Raw genomic sequence first — 20,296 nt, forward strand, 5'->3', positions numbered from 1 at the left:
GACTGCACACCACAGGAACGATTTTATTCCAAAAATAGCAAATGACAGCCAACAAAGACAGAGTGTCCGAACCCAGGAGGTGACACGTGCGTTTCTCACTGACCTCAGTGCTTCTTCAAACCAAAGATATTCATAGATAGCCAAGGAATTTGATAATGCCAATCAGCAGTGTTCATACTTTAGGCAAGAAGTAGAAAATGATACCAAACCACGGTCAGGTAGACCAACTAAATGTTCAGCCACAACTGACAGGAAAATTGTTCAGGATACAAAGAAAAACTCATAACTTCAGGTGAAATACAGGACTCTTTGAAAACATGTGGTGCGGCTGTTTCAAGATGCACAATAAGGAGGCACTTGAAGAAAGATGATCTGCATGGTCGAGTCTCCAGAAGAAAGCCATTACTACGCAAATGCCAGAAAGTATCCCGCTTACAATACGCCAAACAGCACAGAGACAAGCCTCAAACCTTCTGCCACAAAGTCATTTGGAGTGATGAGACCAAAATTTAGCCTTTTGGCCACAACCATAAATGCTACATTTGGAGAGGAGCCAACAAGGCCTATGATGAAAGGTTCACCATTCCTACTGTGAAACACGGAGGTGGATCGCTGATGTTTTGGGGATGAGTGAGCTACAAAGACACAGGAAATTTGGTCAAAATTGATGGCAAGATGAATGCAGTATGATATCAAAAAATACTGGAGGAACATTTGCATTCATCAGCCAGGAAGCTGCGCATGGGACGTACTTGGACATTCCAACATGACAATTATTCAAAACACAAGGCCAAGTCGATCAGTCATTGGCTACAGCAGAATAAAGTGAAGGTTCTGGAGTGGTCATCTCAGTCTCCTGACCTCAATATCATTGAGCCACTCTGGGGAGATCTCAAATGTGCCGTTCATGCAAAACAGCCTGAGAATTTACAGGAACTGGGAGGCTTTTTGCCAAGAGGAATGGGCAGCTTTACCATCTGAGAAGATAAAGAGCCTCATCTACAAATACCACAAAAGACTTCAAGCTGTCATTGATGTTAAAGGAGGCAATACACGGTATTAAGAACTGGGGTATGTAAACTTTTGATCGGGGTAATTTGGGTAATTTCTGTTGTGATTGTAAATTTAAAAAGAGTAAACACAGATGATTCATAATAAATGGCTTCAGCCAAACACTAACCATGAGTAAGAGAAAAGTTTTTGTATCATTCATATTCTCTGAAAAATGGCCAAGAAATCATTAATTCTGCCAGGGTATGTAAACTTATGAGCACAGCTGTATATGCAGCAGCAGGATGGGTGTAAACAGTGTATAAGCGCAGTGATAGTGGAGAATGGCTTCAGCCTTGGCTCCTCCCAAGCCATGCTGACGCGTTTTGCCCTGCCTCTGGGCTTAGTCAAAGAGGTGGAATCACCCACTTTATGATGAGTACTTGACGCCAGCACCCATACTAGTTGAATCCCTGGAACAGGGACCATGGTGCCCCAGAGCAGTGCTCCAAGCTATTACATATAGGTAGAAGGGTGGGGGGGGGGTAAATGCCCAGGAGACGCACATATGTATCCATGGGGTTCAAGGTTGTGTGCTGACAGTTCACTAACCGAGCTGTCATTGACATTTTGGGGATTGGCAGCCAACAGGATCATGTGACTGCTGTTTGAGCCAATCACAGCAATCATATGTTGGGGACACCACCTTTTTATCCCAGCATTAGGACACCGAGAGGCAGCAGGAAGGGGTTAAAGTGAGCATAAACTCCCATATATGAATTTTTCCTATAGGTAGGCCTAGAATAAGGCTTACCCGTAGGTATTGTAAATATCGCCTAAACTCGCATGCGTCGGAATTTTGCGCGTCAGAATTTGTACAGACGATCGGAATTTCCGAACAAAACTATTTTCCGTTGGGAAAATTGAAAACATGCGCTCAAAAATTTTTTAGAAAATTTTTACTTTACATGCAGCCAGTGACATCAACGGCGCATGCGCTACGAAGGAGCGGGTCCCTTCAGAGTCCTATGCTGTGATGTCATTGCAGCTCCAGTCAGTCAGATGACACAGCCGGAGTCTGTGAACTAGTAAGGAAGACTGGGTGAAGATGGAAGCCTTGTCAGTGGTGACAGTTCGCTGCTGGAAGGGCTTCGTTCTATGGTAAGCTTCACATAATGTGCTAGTATGAGATGCATACTAGCACATTACAACTTTCCCTTACAGATAAAAAAAAAAAAGCTGGCAGTTTACTACCGCTTTAACACCATGGCACCAAGCGGCTGCATATCTGCATGCAATAGTGCCCACAGTGCTGTGCCAAATGTGTGTGCCCTGTGCGCCCCAGGCACAGTGACCAGCAGCTCAAGGAAAGCTTTTTAAGTGTTACCGCCGTGACAGCCAATCGCCATAGTCACAAGCCCCACCCTGCCGCCTGCCATTCCAATGCCCTTAAAGGGCCAGGTGGCGCCAAGGGGTTTAGCAACATTTACAGGTTCCCTATCTCAGCAAAAAAAAAAAAATTAAGCATCAGAGACTGATGAGCTCATCTCCGTCACTCTGCTCTCTCCTTCTATCAGTATGTAGACCATGAGCACTGTAGCACAGACTGGCTCCTGGTGCTGCTTTTCCCCTCTCTCACGTTGAGCTCTGCTGTACAGGGACTACAAGAGGCTAACACCTGGTCTCATTCAAGCACATTTATAAAAAAAATACTTTTAATGACCACAGAGCTTGCGATAACCCGCGCCTTTTATAAAAGACCTGGAGTTCAGCTTTAACCAACCAAGAGTTTGCCAAATCAGATTAGTGAACGATGCATTCTGATTGGTGGCTGTGGGTTACTGGACCCAACACACTGACTGTTGTCCTAAGCCAGTCAGTGCCAGTGGATCACATATATTATTATACACCGGTAGGTATGTATCTGCAATCATATGTGATCGAACATATACACACACATGACCATCATGCCTGTATATGTGCCGTATGATCTTATGGTCATTTGCATTCTCATGTATGTTGCGCCCATGTGAATGCACACTGATGAACAAACAAGAAAAAAATTAAATAAAATAAAAAAACACGAGTTAAAAATCTGTATTTTAATCACATTTGATGATATGATAATAATGACAGAACAATGAGCGGTCTCTTTAAATCTGTGTATAATGGGGCTGTGCATCTCTCTATAATGTAGATGACATGGCCCAGCCAATACTCTGATTAAACTCTCATTCTATACCAACTCTCAGCATCTTTGGACTTCCAGAATATATATCTTTTTTTTTTTTTTTTAACCGTGTTCAAAAATACACTTTTAACACAACTTTTTTTCATCACTAGAATAAAAAAACGAAAGCTCACTAATAACAAACAAGTCATACAGAAATTGTCAAAGAGTACCTGTCACCCCCTACAGAGAGCGCCCATTAGGTAAGCAGATCTGAAATCCCCGCTAGGACCTCAAGAGTGGTAGGAGGTACATCATGCCCCGTGCCACAGGGCAGTCACTTGTTTTTCCGAGGGCGCCCGGTCGCCCACATTCTGATTTATGCCACTTATACATGATCGTAATTCTCGTCAGAAAAGCCTTTAATGGTTTTTCCAACGGAATTCCGCTCAAGCTTGTGTTGCCTACACACGGTCACACCAAATTCCGACCATCAAGAACGCGGTGATGTACAACACTATGACAAGCCGGGAAAATGAAGTTCAATTTGGCGCGTCAGAATTTGTACAGACGATCGGAATTTCCGACCAAAACTATTTTCCGTCGGGAAAATTGAAAACATGCTCTCAATCTTTTGCTGGCCGGAATTCTGCCAGCAAAAGTTCGGTGGAGCGTACACGCGGTCGCATTTTTAGATGAAAAGCTCTCATCGGCCTTTTGCTGGTCTAATTTCCGATCGTGTGTACGCGGCATAAGGCTTCTTTTGGCTTTCAAATTGTCAGTCTGTATTTAAAGTGTATCTAAAGGCAAAACCCTTATTTTGGTTTTGGATGGAATAAGGAAGGGTTAGAACCTCTAATGCCGCGTACACACGATCGGAATTGTGGTCGGAAAAAGCTCTGATGGTTTTCCCGACAGAATTCCACTCAAGCTGTCTTGCGTACACACGGTCACACCAAATTCCGACCGTCAAGAATGCGGTGACGTACAACACGTACAACGGGACTAGAAAAAGGAAGTTCAAAACCCAGTAGCCAATAGCTTCCGTCTCCTAGTTCAATCTGAGCATGCGTGAGTTTTGCGCATCGGAAATGCATACACACGATCGAATTTCCAATAGAAAGTTTTTCCGTCGGGAAAATTGAGAACATGCTATCAAATTTTTGCTGGCAGGAATTTGGCCAGCTAAATTCCGATGGAGCGTACACACGGTCGCATTTTCCGATGAAAAGCTCTCATCGGTCTTTTGCTGGCCGAAATTCTGATCGTGTGTACGCAGGATAAGGCTTCTTTTGGCTTTCAAATTTCAGATAAAGTGCATCTAAAGCCAAAACCCTTATTTTGGTTTTGGATGGAATAAGGAAGGGTTAAAACCTCTAAGATTTTTTTTTTTCATCTTTGTTCCATTGGGGAGATTTCACTTCCTGTCCCACAGACAGGAAGTGAGAGGAAATCTTATCAGGAGTGTTGTCAAAGCAACACATGATTTCTATCGGTTCAAATGGCTTCTCAAATTTTTTGCATTTTTTATCACTTTCTGTCCTGGGGGTAAAGAGAGGTCAAGGAGGTGCAGTTTTACCCCCCCCCCCCCCCCCCCAGAATGCCACCTACAGGCTAAATAGCTGGAGTAGGCTGTTTAAATACTGCAGCCGTGATGCTGTGCGTTGTGGCCGCAGCAAATTTAACATGACGTGAGGAGTTAACAGATGGCACTGCCTGTCAAACTCAGTCATTACGTTCAATAGGGCTGCACCTTAAGCCAAACGCTTGCCTCCCAGTTCATGTTCCCCTGTTCTAGTCTCAGGTCATGTGCCCCTGTTCTAGTCTCAGGTCATGTCCCCGTGTTCTAGTCTCAGGTCATGTCCCCGTGTTCTAGTCTCAGGTCATGTCCCCGTGTTCTAGTCTCAGGTCATGTCCCCGTGTTCTAGTCTCAGGTCATGTCCCCGTGTTCTAGTCTCAGGTCATGTCCCCGTGTTCTAGTCTCAGGTCATGTCCCCCTGTCCTAGTCTCAGGTCATGTCCCCGTGTTCTAGTCTCAGGTCATGTCCCCGTGTTCTAGTCTCAGGTCATGTCCCCGTGTTCTAGTCTCAGGTCATGTCCCCGTGTTCTAGTCTCAGGTCATGTCCCCGTGTTCTAGTCTCAGGTCATGTCCCCGTGTTCTAGTCTCAGGTCATGTCCCCCTGTTCTAGTCTCAGGTCATGTCCCCCTGTTCTAGTCTCAGGTCATGTCCCCCTGTTCTAGTCTCAGGTCATGTCCCCCTGTTCTAGTCTCAGGTCATGTCCCCCTGTTCTAGTCTCAGGTCATGTCCCCCTGTTCTAGTCTCAGGTCATGTCCCGCGTTCTAGTTTGAGGTCATGTCCCACGTTCTAGTTTGAGGTCATGTCCCCCTGTTCTAGTCTCAGGTCATGTCCCTGTGTTCTAGTTTGAGGTCATGTCCCGCGTTCTAGTTTCAGGTCATGTCCCTGTGTTGTAGTTTAAGGTCATGTCCCCGTGTTCTAGTCTCAGGTCATGTCCCGATGTTCTAGTCTCAGGTCATGTCCCCATGTTCTAGTCTCAGGTCATGTCCCCATGTTCTAGTCTCAGGTCATGTCCCCCTGTTCTAGTCTCAGGTCATGTCCCCATGTTCTAGTCTCAGGTCATGTCCCCATGTTCTAGCCTCAGGTCATGTCCCCATGTTCTAGTCTCAGGTCATGTCCCTGTGTTCTAGTCTCAGGTCATGTCCCCGTGTTCTAGTCTCAGGTCATGTCCCCGTGTTCTAGTCTCAGGTCATGTCCCCGTGTTCTAGTCTCAGGTCATGTCCCCGTGTTCTAGTCTCAGGTCATGTCCCTGTGTTCTAGTCTCAGGTCATGTCCCCGTGTTCTAGTCTCAGGTCATGTCCCCGTGTTCTAGTCTCAGGTTATGTCCCTGTGTTCTAGTCTCAGGTCATTCATATTGAGAATACTCCCCCACTGAACCTTATTCACACCCCCCTATTCCAGCTTAAGTTTAGCAGTCCAAATCTCTTTTCGCCTTTTTTGGCCCTGAAGAATGGGAACGCTTCCATACCCCAAAACAATTTTGGTGTTTTCTTGTTGATTAGAAATAACATTTTATTTTGGACTTCCGCCATAGGAGTGGTGCTTCTATCCTCCACCCCCCCCCCCTCCTATATTTCCATGCGGATCACCTAGAGGAGTCCTAGGCCTAGTACAGCGTCCTACCGACATCCACATGATACTTACCACAAAATATAACACGTTAGGCAGTCCAACACTCTTCACCCTTACCACTGTATGAAGCAATAAAAACATGACAGGGTTGCTAACCCTTCCCCCACCCATCATCCAAAACTGGAAGAAAAAAAAAAACACGGCTAGTCATTTTCTGGGCTCTGCTAACACTCCAGAGAATGAGGCCTTTGCTGATCTCCAAGAAAATAAAAAAGATTTCGATTAGATACTTGTTTTCCTAGGTGATGACCAATAAGGTACTATACTTACCTTATTCCTTGCCCTCTCCGACTTCTTCCTCCACTGGTCCCTCTGAAGCCTCCATTCGCAGTTGACTGACATCATCTAATACAATGCAGGGCCAGGCAGTCCAGCACTGTACAGAAGGATGCTGAGGGTCCACCCAAAGAGCCTCTGACTTTGGAGGAGAGCACCTAGTGCCAGGGGAATGAGAGACAAGGTAAGTATATGACCTTATTTATTATCCCCTAGGCAAAATGAGCAAGGAGGGGGGCCTACTGCAGAGGGAAAATCATTTTTTTTTTTTTTTTTTTGCCTGGCGTTCCGCTTTAGTCAAAATTTAGGGTAGTACTAGTTTCCAATATAATAATAAGTGAATTATTTTGTCAGCCCAACAAATGGCAGCTTTCACTATGTGAGGCGGAGACAGGTACTCTTTAAAGGGTCAGCCCACCCATAACTGATTTCCCAGATCTATGCAACATATCTCTCCAGTGGCCAGATCCCTACAGAGTTCCCACTTCTACCATAATTTTGGGGTCTCCTTATTGTAATTCCCATTTATTTCCAGATATGCAGAAGGCAACAGCAGAAGTGTGAATCTGGTAGGGACCTCTTGCTACTGGAGTTGACATTGTAATACTTAAAAAAAAAAGCTAGCCTATAAAATAAAATAAAATGTGTGTACTCACCGTAAAATCCCTTTGTCAGAGTTCATTGAAGGACACATGTGGAGAGCATCTCTGACCATTGGGTTATGGTGCCACCTTCAGGAGTAGGACACTAGGAGCGAAAAAAAAAGAAACGCTGCCTAGAGGCCTAAGAAAATGAATAATCTATTGCACTGACTGAAACCCAACCGTCATTTAATGGGGCACTTTAGAGGGTCAGGAGAGTGGTAGGGAACACCAGATGAAGCGGATGCAGCTCCTCTCGGATTTAGTCCTGAGCTCCTAATACACATATAAAAAACAAACACAAGAGGGAGCCTCCATCTAGGTTTAGAGATTTATTTTAAAAAAGTGTAAAAGACAATAAAAATGCACTCACAAGATAAAAGTAGATCAAGGCTTGTCATAGACCGCTATAGACCTCCATAGGATCCCCGTGAGGCTGCAGAGCTCTGCAGGCATGTGGCTATTTGAAGCAGAGTTCTTGATGGAAGTACAGCTGTCAGGCTTCAGGCTGGAACATAAGCATCAGCAGCTTCCCGAAGTCGCAAGATGGCTGCGGCTCCAAACAGCACCTCTCTCGGGTGGGCAATGACAGGAAGCGGAGGGGATGTGGCACACAAGAACTCTGCTTCAACTAGCCACATGCCTGCAGAGCTCTGCAGCCTCACAGTTATCCTATGGAGGTCTATATGAGTTTATGACAAGCCTTGATCCACTTTTATCTTGTGAGTGCATTTTTATTGTCTTTTATACTTTTTTGTAAACCACTTTACGACCGTCCTATAGCAGTTTTACTGCTACAGGGTGGCCGCTGTGTGCAGGATCACATATACATATACACACAAACACATAATTTTATATATATGTGTGTGTGTGTGTGCGTGCGTGATCCTGCACTTTTGGGTAGTGGGCAAGAATGCGCTCGACTTGCTCCCGCTGTGATTATGCACAGCAGGAGCCGATCAGCGGGTACCATTGTCCCTGATTTGTTACAGAGACAGAACGGCAGCCTGGCTATGTGAACAAGGCAGATTGCTGTTCTATCAGTAGAGAAGGCATGGATCCTGTGTTCCTGCAAAGGAACACAGGATCCAGGCCTTTCCCTAGTAAAAGCACCTCCCACACAGTGAACAAACACTGGCTAGGCATACAGTTAACCCTTTCATCACCCCTGATGTTTAACCCATTCCCAGCCAGTGCCGTTAGTACAGTGACAGTAAATATTTTTAGCACTAATCAATGCATTAGTGTCACTGGTTCCCCAAAAAAAAGTGTCGGATAGTGACCGATTTGTCTGCCGCAATATGCTATAAGTCGCCGATCGCCGCCATTACTAGTACAAATTTTTTTTTTAATAAAATAAAAATGACATAAATATATCCTATAGTTTGTAGACGCTATAATTTTTGCGCAAACAAATCAATATACGCGTATTTAGATTTTTATTACTAAAAATATGTAGCAGAATACATATCGGCCTAAACTGAAATTAGATTTTTTACATTTTTTTTGTACTGGATATGTTTTAAAGCAGAAAGTAAAAAATATTGTTGTTTTTTTAAAAATAATTTCGCTCTTTTTTTTTTGTTTATAGTGCAAAAAATTTAAAATGCAGGGGTGATCAAATAACACCAAAAGAAAGCTCTATTTGTGGGGAAAATAAAAGGACATACATTTTATTCGGGTACAATGCCGCACCACAGCGCAATTGTCAGTTAAAGTAACGCAGTACCGTATCGCAAAAAAGTCCCTGGTCATGAAGGGGGTAAATCTTCCAGAGCTGAAGTGCTTAACATATCGCTACACCTATATGGAGGTGCCCTCTAGTGTTTTCTTTTTTAATATGTGTCCAAAGGCCCATCCTGATGGTATCCAAACCCCTTAACAAGGCTGTGTTTCTGTTTTTTTGTACCTACTGACCTACTCCTGAAGGTGGCGCCATAACCCAATAATCAGAGATCCAGACCTCAACTGCGTCCTTTAATGAACGAAAAAGAGAAATCTCTTTTAGGCGCAATGACTCTTCATAGGGGACAGTCACCCCAAAGCTGATTTTGCTGGACCACAAAGCTCCGACTCCAACTAAAATATGACTTCTGAGCGGACTGACCCTTTAAGCAATAGGCACGGTGTCCTGATTATAGAAGTAGGTTTGCAGCTAAATCAGGGGACTTCATTGGTTTTTGAGAAACAAATGTCTGCAACACTGAACGAAATCGAAAAAAACACTTTTCCTAAAACATAAGTACTTAAAGCTTCTAAAAAGAGAAATATGTATATATATAACAAAATACCATATACAGCAATTTATATAGGAGAACAGAGCACCACATTGATACTGCACACGAAGACCAATAAATAGGCGTTGGCATTAGGAGTCCTCGGGGCGGAAGGCCTGGCTCGTGTCCTCGGGGTGTACCGGCGTGATGCGGGTGCTCAGCAGCGTGTAGATATATGGCCAGATTTTGTTGGTCTCTGTCCCTGAGAAGGTGTGGAGGATGCCTTTACTCCTACGGACAACAAAGATTGTGTTAGTAGAACGCTGGGCTAGATACTGGAAGAGAAGAGATATCGGGATTCCAGACATGTGCAATTTGTTTTGTTCCAAATGAGTTTAACGAATTTAGAAAAAAATTGTTAATTCGGATATGCAAAAAAAAAAAAAAAAAAAACGTAAATTCATTTTTTTTTTTCAATTTACGTTCCCCCCCCCCCCCCCCCGGAATTTCAGAATTGCGATCATAACGAATGAACTGATCCAGTGCTGCTTTCTTCTCTATCAGACAAGGCACACACGGTCATCTTATATACAGATTACCCATCCAGTGTACTGCTTCCTCCTCCACTGATAAGGCAGTGATTCTCAACCAGGGTTCCTCCAGAGGTTGCTAGGGGTTCCCTTCAGCATTGGGCCATTTCTGCCTCTCAGATAAGTTCCCACTGACACCATTGATATTTTTATCTATCTGTAAGGAGGTAATTCTTCCCAATGACCACAAGTGTGAGGACCATTCTTCCCACTGACCATCACACTAATGTATCATGAGTTGTAGATTTCTACTTTTTATCAGGGGTTCCTCGAGACCGGAGAACTATTTCAAGGGTTCCTCTGTGCTTGAAAAATGGATAGGCGGACCCAATCGGTTTACTGATCCAGCACTACTTCCTTCTCCACCACCAGACAAGGCACACGTTGTCACCATTTTTATGGCTTACTGGTCCAGCACAGCTTCCTTCTCCACTATTTCATCAGGTTCCCTCTGTGACCTTATATATAGATATCCCAAGTCTCCCGCATTTCTGCTGCACATCCAGACACCCGCAAGCGCCTCCCGATATCTGCAGGGCCAATCCTGGATGGTCCCCTGTTTTACAGCAGGGAATGATCGGTGCAGCGGGAGGGACAGCTGTGAACACCGATCTCCCTGTATAGCTTTTAAGGCGACAGCCGCTTCTTCTTCTCTCCCTCCTGTGGTTGCCGGCTAAAAAGCTATACAGGGAGATCGGTGTTCACAGCTGTCCTTCCTGCCGCATCGATCATTCCTGGTTGTTCCCTGTGTCCTCCTCCTCTGGCCGCTCCTCCAGCCCCCCTCTGTGTCCTCCTCTGCCCCTGTTCTTCTCTGGCTCCCTGTCCTCCTCCGCTCCCCCCTCCTGTTCTCCTCCGGCCTCCTGTCCTCCTCCTCCACCCCCCCGTGTCCTCCTCTACCCCCCTATCCTCCTCCTCCTCCACCCCCCTCGTTCTCCTCCGGCCTCCTGTCCTCCTCCTCCAACCCCCCTCCGTGTCCTCCTCCGCCCCCCTGTTCTCCTCTGGCCTCCTATCCTCCTCCTCCACCCTCCCTCCTGTTTTCCTCTGGTCCCTGTCCCCCCCCCCCCCCGCCTTCTCCTCTGGTTCCATGTGCTCCTCCGCCCCCCTCCTGTTCTCCTCCGGTCCCTGTCCTCCTCCTCCCGCCTTCTCCTCTGGTTCCATGTCCTCCTCCCATTCTCCTGCCTCCCTGTCCTCCTCTGCCCCCCCACCACCTGTTCTTCTCTGGCTCCCTGTCCTTCTCCCCCCGCCTTCTCCTCTGGTTCCATATCCTCCTCCGCCCCCTCCCGTTCTCCTGCCTCCCTGTCCTCCTCCGCCCCCCCCCCCCCCCCATTCTCCTCTGGCCTCCAATCCTCCTCCTCCACCCCCCCTCCTGTTCTCCTCTGGCTCCATGTCCTCCTCCACCCCCGCCCCCCACCTCCTGTTCTCCTCCGACTCCCTGTCCTCCTCCACTCCCCCTTTTCTCCTTCGGCTCTCTGTCCTCCTCCCCACCTTTCTCCTCCGGCTCCCTGTCCTCCTCCACCCCACCCCCCCCTGTTCTCCTCCAGCTCCATGTCCTCCGCCGCCCCCCCCCCCCCCACCTCCTGTTCTCCTGCGGCTCCCTATTCTCCTCCGCCCCCCCCCCCCCCCGTTCTCCTCTGGCTTCCTGTCCTCCTCCTCCGCCCCCCTCATCCCCCACAACTGACTTTCCTCCTCACTTCTCCCGCCGGCTGCAGGGGATCTGTTAGGATGGAGAGCGGAGGAAGGGACCAGTAAATAGGTTTTTGCAGGTTGGGATGTCTGTATATACAGCTTACTGATCCAGCACTGGTTCCCACTATCTGAGACAAACATCATCACCTTATATACAGAGAGTGTATGTCTTTCATTCTTTGCCTTATTCTTATATATAATAGTCTGCACAGCAGGATCATGAATGTAGTTTTCATGGAGAATAAAGGATTTCATAGACTGCCTTCAGAATGAATTTGCAATGGTGCTGGAGGAAATCTTATCCTGAAATGACCCCGTTGTGGATCTGCCGCCGCCCCCCCAATCCCATACACATCTGAGATTCATACATCAGCCAATGAGGATGATTCGGGGACAGAGCTGTAGACAGAACTCCCATGTTATATAAGAAGCTGAATCACTGTCCCCTCCAGGAGCTCACACTGCAGTTATTCCCCCGACATGACAATATGGAAGAATTCCGTGTCCCCGTCTCCTCGCTGTCCCTACCAAGCAATAAAATGTTTTACTTCCCCCCCAATAATGTGCCCAGCAATCGCACGCCTTATATCTCCAGGCTTTTCCCACCCAGCACTTGTCACTTCAGGCTTTCTGATTGGTCCACCAATTAGGACTTCTCTTGTGCTGCTCTCATGTTCTGAAACTCTCTTATATGTACCATTATTTATTCAGCAGGCTGACAAGTCCCATTGTGAGGGATCAGTTTAAGATTTCCTGGAGTTTGGCTTTACCAGTGGACAGTGCTGTCTCCAGCCAATCTGTTAGCTTGGAGAAGGAAGGAGCAGAAGTTTATTTTTTTTACAACAGGCACACAAGTCATAAGGATATTAATGCGATATTTAAGTGTTACTAAACCCACAAGAGTAAAATCAGTCTGTATATGCAGTATAGCATACTTGTTAGACTCACTGTGGAAGGGGTTAATCCTCCCCATTGTGCAAAAAATGCTGTTTGATCCTGTCTTCTCTGATCCTCCCAATGTCCCCAATCCATCTGCTGACAGCACAGAGCCCTAGCAGGCACTCTGCACATGCTCAGTTTGGTGTGTATTGCTAAAGAGTGTTTTTTTTTGGAAGGGTGCATGTGATCAGCACTGCCCAGACAGAGGGTTGGGGGTCATGCAACCTCATAGGACAGTCAGGGGAGAATGAAAACTCCTCCTACAATCTTTAACCAGACACTGATCAAAGTCACAAGACTGTTACATATTGCTGATGAGAAAAGGGTATTTAGCAGTTTATATTTATATATTTGATCCTATCGCCCCTTCTTCCGCTGTCCCCAATCCATCTCCTGACAGTAAGAGCCTTGGGGGCATTCTACACATTCTCAGTTTGGTGTGTATTGCTGGATCAGCACAGGACCAATCAGCACTGCCCAGACAGAGGGTCGGGGGTCATGCAGCCTCATAGGACAGTCAGGAGAGAATGAAAACTCATCCTACAATCTTTAATCAGACACTGATCAAAGTCACAAGACTGCTATATACTGCTGATGAGAAAAAGGTATTTATCAGTTTATATTTATATATTTGATCCTATCGCCCCTTCTTCCTCTGTCCCCAATCCATCTCCTGATAGTAAGAGCCTTGGGGGCATTCTGCACATGCTCAGTTTGGTGTGTATGTGCAAGAGAATTTTTTATGTATTTTTTTTTTGGGGAGGGTGTATGATCAGCACAGGGCCAATCAGCACTGTCCAGACAGAGGGCCAGGGGTCCTGCAGCCTCATAGGACATTTAGAGGAGAATGAAAACTCCTCCTACAAGCTTTAACCAAGCACTAATAGAACTGTGGGAGACCAGATATAGTGAATGCAGGCTCCAGGGGTTGGTAATACTTTAAGATCCCTTTCACACTAAGGCAGTTTTCAGGCGTTTTAGCACTAGTAATAGTGCATGTAAAGCGCTTAAAAACTGCCTCCTATGCCGCCCAAAAGTGAAAGCCTGAGTGCCTTCACACAGCGGCGGTGCGGGACGTTAGAAAAAGTCTTGCAAGCAGCATCTTTGGGGTGGTTTTGGAGCACTGCATACATCGCTCTCAAAACGCCCGTGGAATTGGAAGCCCGCGGCTTGGATAGAAGGGGGGGGGAGGGGCAGGGGGCCTCATCATGGTTTCTTGCACCAGGGCCCTGAGGCCGGGTTCACACCGCTGCGATGCGGGAACGCCGCGAATCCGCGGCGTTTTCCCGCATCGCATTACTCCCGCCGGCAGTTCACACTGCCCTATGCGGACGGCTGGGAGTGTCAATGATATGTTAATGACACCCCCAGATCCGTCCGCATATCGCAGTGCGATCTGCCGACTCGCACAGGAATCGGATCGCATTGTGTGAACCCCCATGCGATCCGATTCTGTTGCGGACCAAAAAAAGGGTCCCGTGCGAGTTTGCTGCGGGAGCGATGCGAATTCAGCCATACTATCTGTATGGCTGAACTCGCATCGCTACGGAGATCGGATGTGATTTGCGCTGCGAATAACATCCGGATCTCCCCCCGCAGCAGTGTGAACCCAGCCTAAAGGTTCTAGTCCTCTGCTAAAAGAGCAATTGATCCCCACAGTACAAGGAGACGGCAACGTTTCCCAGAGTTGAGTCTTGTCTTGTATTCTTAAAAGCAATCAATAAATATAAAAAGTAAAAATATTTCTAAACCCAAGTCAGGTATGATAATATATAATTTGACACAATGAAATATTCAAAAATGGCATAAAATCACCCCATTAAAAAGTGAAATTATTAAAAGTTGAAATAAATTGAAAATAGTAAATATAACTCACTTATATCTTTCTATAACCGGTTTGGCAACATCTTTGTATTGGCGCAGCCTGGAAACTACCGCTTCGGGTTTATCTGCTTCTTGATGGACTAATGGCTCCCCGGTGACATCATCAATGCCCTAAAAATCAAACAAATAAATAATCAGATTCATAGGACACAAGTCTTGGCTTGTCCTCTGGTTGCCTGGCAAGGATCTGCAGTCACCAAAAAATTACTTATAAATATCAAATTACACAGTTTTTGTGATTACAAATTGGACATAAAGGCCAGCGCCAGTGATTCTTTTTTTTTTCCCCTCGCTGACGAAGTCTTGCCCATGGACGCAACGCGTACGGGGAGGAGCGAGCTGAATATGACGTCACCTGCAGCCATCTTTCAGATTGTACTGCTGTATTGAGTGCTTGTTATATGCATTTGTGACAAGTGCTGCATTTGTACTTTTTTTATCTACTTTTTAATAAGAGTTGTGTCCATATGTAGAACACTAGATATACTTTTAATTTATTTATATACACAGAGGAGCTATAACCCGAGCCACGGATCGGTCAGTGGAGGATTAATACCCCTGAATTGTGAGAATGTGTGGATAGACCCTATGGGTCGTATGTAGGAGCAGGGCCGCCATAGCAATAATAACCCCACAGCAGTTCTAACAAGCTACTTTAAAAAAAAAAAAATAATAAATAAAAGTGCTTTTATCGCCATCCCTGTCCCCAGTGGAGAGATTCTGCTCACTTCCTGTCCCAGAGACAGCATAGGAAGTAAGAAGAAATACCCCCATGGGTATAAAGACAGTAATAAATTGTGACAAGCGTTCTAACCCTTCCCAACTTTTTCCAAAACTAAGAAAAAATGGGTTAGACCGGGGCTTTAGGAATATCAGTGATTATCTATGGAAAATACTATTAAAGCTGCATTCCAGCATAAGCAGAAGGGAAACTGCTCACCCAGGGCTCAGAAGATGGTGACCATCACTGTAGTAGTGCTGACTACTACATTGATTGTCAGCTTCCCCAGCCAACCATCAGGTATACATACTGTAATCTGGAGAGTCCGTGATCACCAGCTAGCTACTAAATGTTTATTGGGCTCTCAAAACAAGAAAACGAAAAAAAACAAAAAAACAGTCCGTAATCCTGGTATAACCAAAGCAAAATAACGGCTCACCGCCAATATACTAGTCCCACGCTTAGGTTTGGGGTCCCTGTCTGCATGGAGGTACAGGAAAAGCTGCAGGAGCTCAGCAAAACAGTTTCTGTTACCAAATAGTCCACACTTTTCTACAGGGGTCAACCAGTCCACATTCCCCCATAGAGTCCTTCCTACAAGTCTACCTTGCAGGTAGGTTAATCCTTTTGTAGCACCCTGGAGTTTAGGCAGAGTTGCTCCTCCCAAATTTACTTGCCAGGAATAATTATCCTAGTCGATTGTTAGAGAGCTTTTGATTTCTCCCTAAGTTTGGCCTTGTTGCACTCTTCTCTTCTACCACTAGGTGGTCGGGTACTTGGTGGTACTAGATGCGAGAAGGGCAACCCAAGGTCAGGTTATGGGTATCTCAGCCAATGGGCAGTGGTTTTATTGGATCCCTTGCTTCTGCTGGGAGAGCCTATATATTCGGGTGGAGTCAGGTGATCTATGTTCTGTGCCACCTGGATGGCAGTGTGGGTGGACGTGTGTCGTGTGCCCTGGGCTGCTAGGCCAGAGATTGGGCCTATCCCAGGCACATCTAGGCTGCTTGAGGGCCTATCCAGAAGCAAGAGAGCTACGCAGGGTTGGGATTGCGGCTTGCAGTCCAACCAGAAGTGACGGTTCTGCCAGTAGGAGAGCCTGTTGTGGGCGGAGGTAGAGGGAAAGCTGTTGCCACAAAGGGACCAACCACCTTATTACCAGGAACCACAGTGAGTAACTGAAGCAAGTACCGGAGCAGTGTTCTCACCAACCGGGGACAGTGAAGAATCTGAAAACTTCAATGGGTATCAAGCCAGGGACCCAACCAGTGGAGGTGACACTTGCAGAGCAGCCTTGTGTGTCAAGCCAGGGACCGATCAGGCCAGCGGGGTGAAGCTTGAGAAGTATCTGGAGTGCCAATCTAGAGACCCAGCAGAGAGGTGGGGGTGACTCTTGAAGAAGATACTGTAGTGAAGATTGGAGGAGCTCAAGGGATTCAGTGGCAGAGAATCAGAGGGGCTAGTGAGAGACACCGGGAGCTCAGTGGGCTGAAGAACTACAAGAAGTGATTGTAGTGGAAGTGAAAGAACTGTTACACTTTGTGTTAGGAACTGTTAAAGATTGTTGCCATAGGAAACAGCATTCCTACACATGCAGATGTGGCGTCTTGCTGGATGCCTTTCCCTGCATGGCTGTCCTATTGAAGGCTCGGAAGTCTGCCAATTGAACTTGCAACTACCTAAAGGTGTCCTGGCCCTATCCCTCTTTCCCCCAAAAAAGTTTGTTAAGAGAAATAAAATCTCTTTTGCATTCAAGAAGTGTCTGGCCTCCAATGACTTAATCACCTTGCACCCACTAAGCCTCGCAACCCACCACATACAGAAGGATGTCAGCTATCTTTGGCCCTGGTGGTTCTCATTAGACCGAAGGAGGCCTGGGACCTTGCTACACTTTCAAGACCAAAGCCCATGTAATCAGCGTTTGGAGGCTCTTTCTCAGCCAAAGTCTATACGAGCCTCTGAATCTGGAGTCCCAAATGAGGATTTACCAATCCAGAGAGTATGGAAACCAGTCCTCTCCGACTGGACTACCCCAGAACTCCTGAGTACCAACTCTCTCTTAAAGCGGAGTTCCAATAATTTTTTTCATTCATTAAAAGTCAGTGCCTACAAAAAAACTGTGGCTGCTGACTTTTAATAAACAACCACTCACCTATCCCGCAATCCAGCGGTGTACTCACCCCAACCGTGTTCTCTAAGTGTCCTCCCTCAGCGACGCTGGCATCTCTACTATGGGTACCACTTTTTATAAATATTTCTTGTTTATGTGTGTGTTTATCACATTCACTATTGTAGAAGCGCTACACTATCTTTACCCCATACTATGGGTGCCCAACTGTGACAGCTTGCGGCTTCACAGCCGGGTGCCCACTGCGCATGCGTGAGAAGCGCTGCACTCTCTGACTGGTCCTGAAGTCTTCTAGGACCCGTCATGTCTCCCAGAAGACTTTGGGAAGGAGAGCTTGAGCTTCCGATCGCCTAAGGCAACCGGAAAGGAAGTGGGAAGTGGGAGCGGGTACCTGTCAAAATCGGGTACCTTCTCCCCCCCCCCAAAAGCTCAGTTTCACAAACAGAAGACGGGGAGGAGGCCTTAAAGCGGAAGTTCCACTTTTGGGTGGAACTCCGCTTTAAAGGGACCACAACTAAAATAATGGCAAAATATATCTCCTGTCCAGGACCCATCCTTGGAATCCTGTACAGTACCTTGCTTGTGCCAATGGAAGTATGCAATACAGATCGTAGCTGGAGGACAGCTTTAAATTTGAGTATATAACAGTTATGATGATGTCGTATCTTTAAAATAGTTATATAACAATCATAGAACTGGAATGCCTGCGATTTTTCCAACAATCAAAATCAAGGTTTTAGCAACAAAGTATCAGACAATACAAGCTTTGTTCCAAAGAGCGCTTTGTCAGGGTATTACATTATAACATCTTCAATCACCCGGTGTGAGTTCAATTCTCTCTTTCAAAGATAAAACTTTTTTTCATTTTCTCTCTCCTCCCTGCAGCTGTGGTAAGATTCCGCTGACCTTCAGTGTCCATGGGAGAGAAAATCGGAGGGATACTACATAATGGGGTTGATTTACTGAAGGCAAATATGCTGTTTAATTCCACTTTAAAAAAAAAAAAAAAAGAAAAAAAAAATCACAAAAAGACAACTCAATAGAAAAAGGCTTTAAAGTGGAGTTCCACCCCCCCAAAAAAAAAAAATTATTAATGTGCTTAAAAAAAAAAAAAAAAATGATTGGAGAAATTTTTATTTTTTTACTCACCTCTAAATGCCTGTTGCCAGGGGCGGACTGACCATTGGGCCACTCGGGCACTGCCCGAGGGCCCCATGCCACTAGGGGGCCCCATCAGCCTCGGTAAAACCAGGGACAGTATGTAAAAATGTGTGTTTATTTTTTACATCTGTCTCTGAAATGTCCCTTACCGACATCCTTTTGGTCTAAAAATCCTGAGATTATAGCTGCCCCACCTCTCCAGTACCTTCTCAGCCAATAGAAACAGGTCTGTGTATACTGTGTGATTGTATACTGTGTATGTGTGTGTATACTGTGTGGCCCCATAATCTCTGATTGCCTGGGGGCCCCATGAGTTGTCAGTCCGCCCCTGCCTGTTGCTAGGGGGTCCCGCGTAGTCTGCCTCCTTTGGCGCCTGGGCTCCTAATGTCACTTCCCTCGGCGCAGGAAGGGAGATCGCCTCTCCCCCCCCCCCCTCTTGTCAATCATCTGGTACACGTGACAGGTCCCAGATGATTGTGCGGCCAGTGATGGCCTCGCGCGTGCGCAGTGGGTGGGGAAAACGAGCGGGGCTTCGATCCCCCCGCATCGCTGGACCCTGTAATAGGCAAGTGTCCAATTATTAAAAGTCAGCAGAGAAAAAATAAAGAAAACCACCGCTCCAGGCCAATCCACCAGAGTTTTTTTCCCTTTCCATCTATTAAAAGTCAGCAGCTGCAGTATTTGTAGCTGCTGACTTTTACTTTTTTTTGTTTTAAGCAGAACACCGCTTTAAAGCGCATCAGACATGGGGGTTGATTTACTAAAGGCAAAACAGACGGTGCACTTTGTAAAGTGCAGTTGCTCCAGAGCTTAGCAAATGTAGTAAAGCTCCTCTTTGCAAACAATATCCAATCACGTGCAAGGAAAAAAAAACAACAGTATTTTTGCTTGCACATGATTGGATGATGGAAGTCAGCAGAGCTTCCCCTCGTTTACGAAGCTCTGGAACAACTGCATTTGCAAAGTGCACAGTCTAGTTGCCTTTAGAAAAGGTGTCCATAGATTAGCAGAGTGTTTAATAAGACTGAATGGATTCATGCACACACACAAACCCGATATTCATCTTTCAATATGTTCACTGTATACAGTTTTCTATTGCAAATCTGTAGCAATGTGTCTTACCTGAGATTCTGACAGTAACGGCTTGTTTAGACCTGTGGTTGGGGTGGCCTTTAATAACATGCAGCTGAGCCAAGTTTTTAGCTCCCCCCTCCCCCCGGTGCACAAAGGCAAAGCTGTGTAAATTTCAAGACTGGATGGACAGAAATACAGATCTTCAGCAGGTAAGCCACATTGCCTATATGTATTTATCTGTGCATTTGTGCTTTCATAAAACTGCATACAGCAAAACATGCTTAGAAATAGATTCTGGCTTTTCATCCACATTAATGTTTTGTATGTGAAGCCATTCGTCAATGAGCGGGGCAATGCCTTTTACACATATCTCACCTTCCGGACTAAAGCGCACGGCGTTTGCGTGTAACTTTTCACACCAGTTTGGTGACTCTATAAAATTTTACAATACAACCCATTGTAGGGCTAAAATACGACCTCAGTTTAACCAGCAATTTTGGCGGTTGAAATTCGAATGGCATAAACTTGAATTATTTATGTTGAACCCGAGCCAGATAAAACAATCCATCTATGTTTCCTCCCTATGTCCGGAGCACTCGGGTCAGTGCAAAGT

General features: G+C 45.9%; 1 protein-coding gene across 1 annotated transcript in view; it reads right to left on the reverse strand.

Annotated features, from left to right (window-relative positions):
- Positions 1 to 3,077: 3,077 nt before the first annotated feature.
- The window catches only part of AK4 (adenylate kinase 4), a 77,781-nt gene continuing 60,562 nt past the window's right edge, over positions 3,078 to 20,296 (reverse strand). Inside the window, exons 5-6 of the mRNA XM_077450545.1 lie at positions 14,592 to 14,710; positions 3,078 to 9,791 (exon numbers count right to left, since the gene is read on the reverse strand). Of these exons, the coding sequence (XP_077306671.1) occupies positions 9,653 to 9,791; positions 14,592 to 14,710 (258 nt within the window). The 3' untranslated portion in view covers positions 3,078 to 9,652. The remainder of the gene's footprint in view (positions 9,792 to 14,591; positions 14,711 to 20,296) is intronic.

The sequence above is a fragment of the Lithobates pipiens genome, unplaced genomic scaffold (assembly GCF_037356315.1).
Source record: "Lithobates pipiens isolate NorthernLeopardFrog02 unplaced genomic scaffold, aLitPip1_a1.2 Scaffold_23, whole genome shotgun sequence".
In the NCBI taxonomy this organism is placed as follows: Eukaryota; Metazoa; Chordata; class Amphibia; order Anura; family Ranidae; genus Lithobates; species Lithobates pipiens.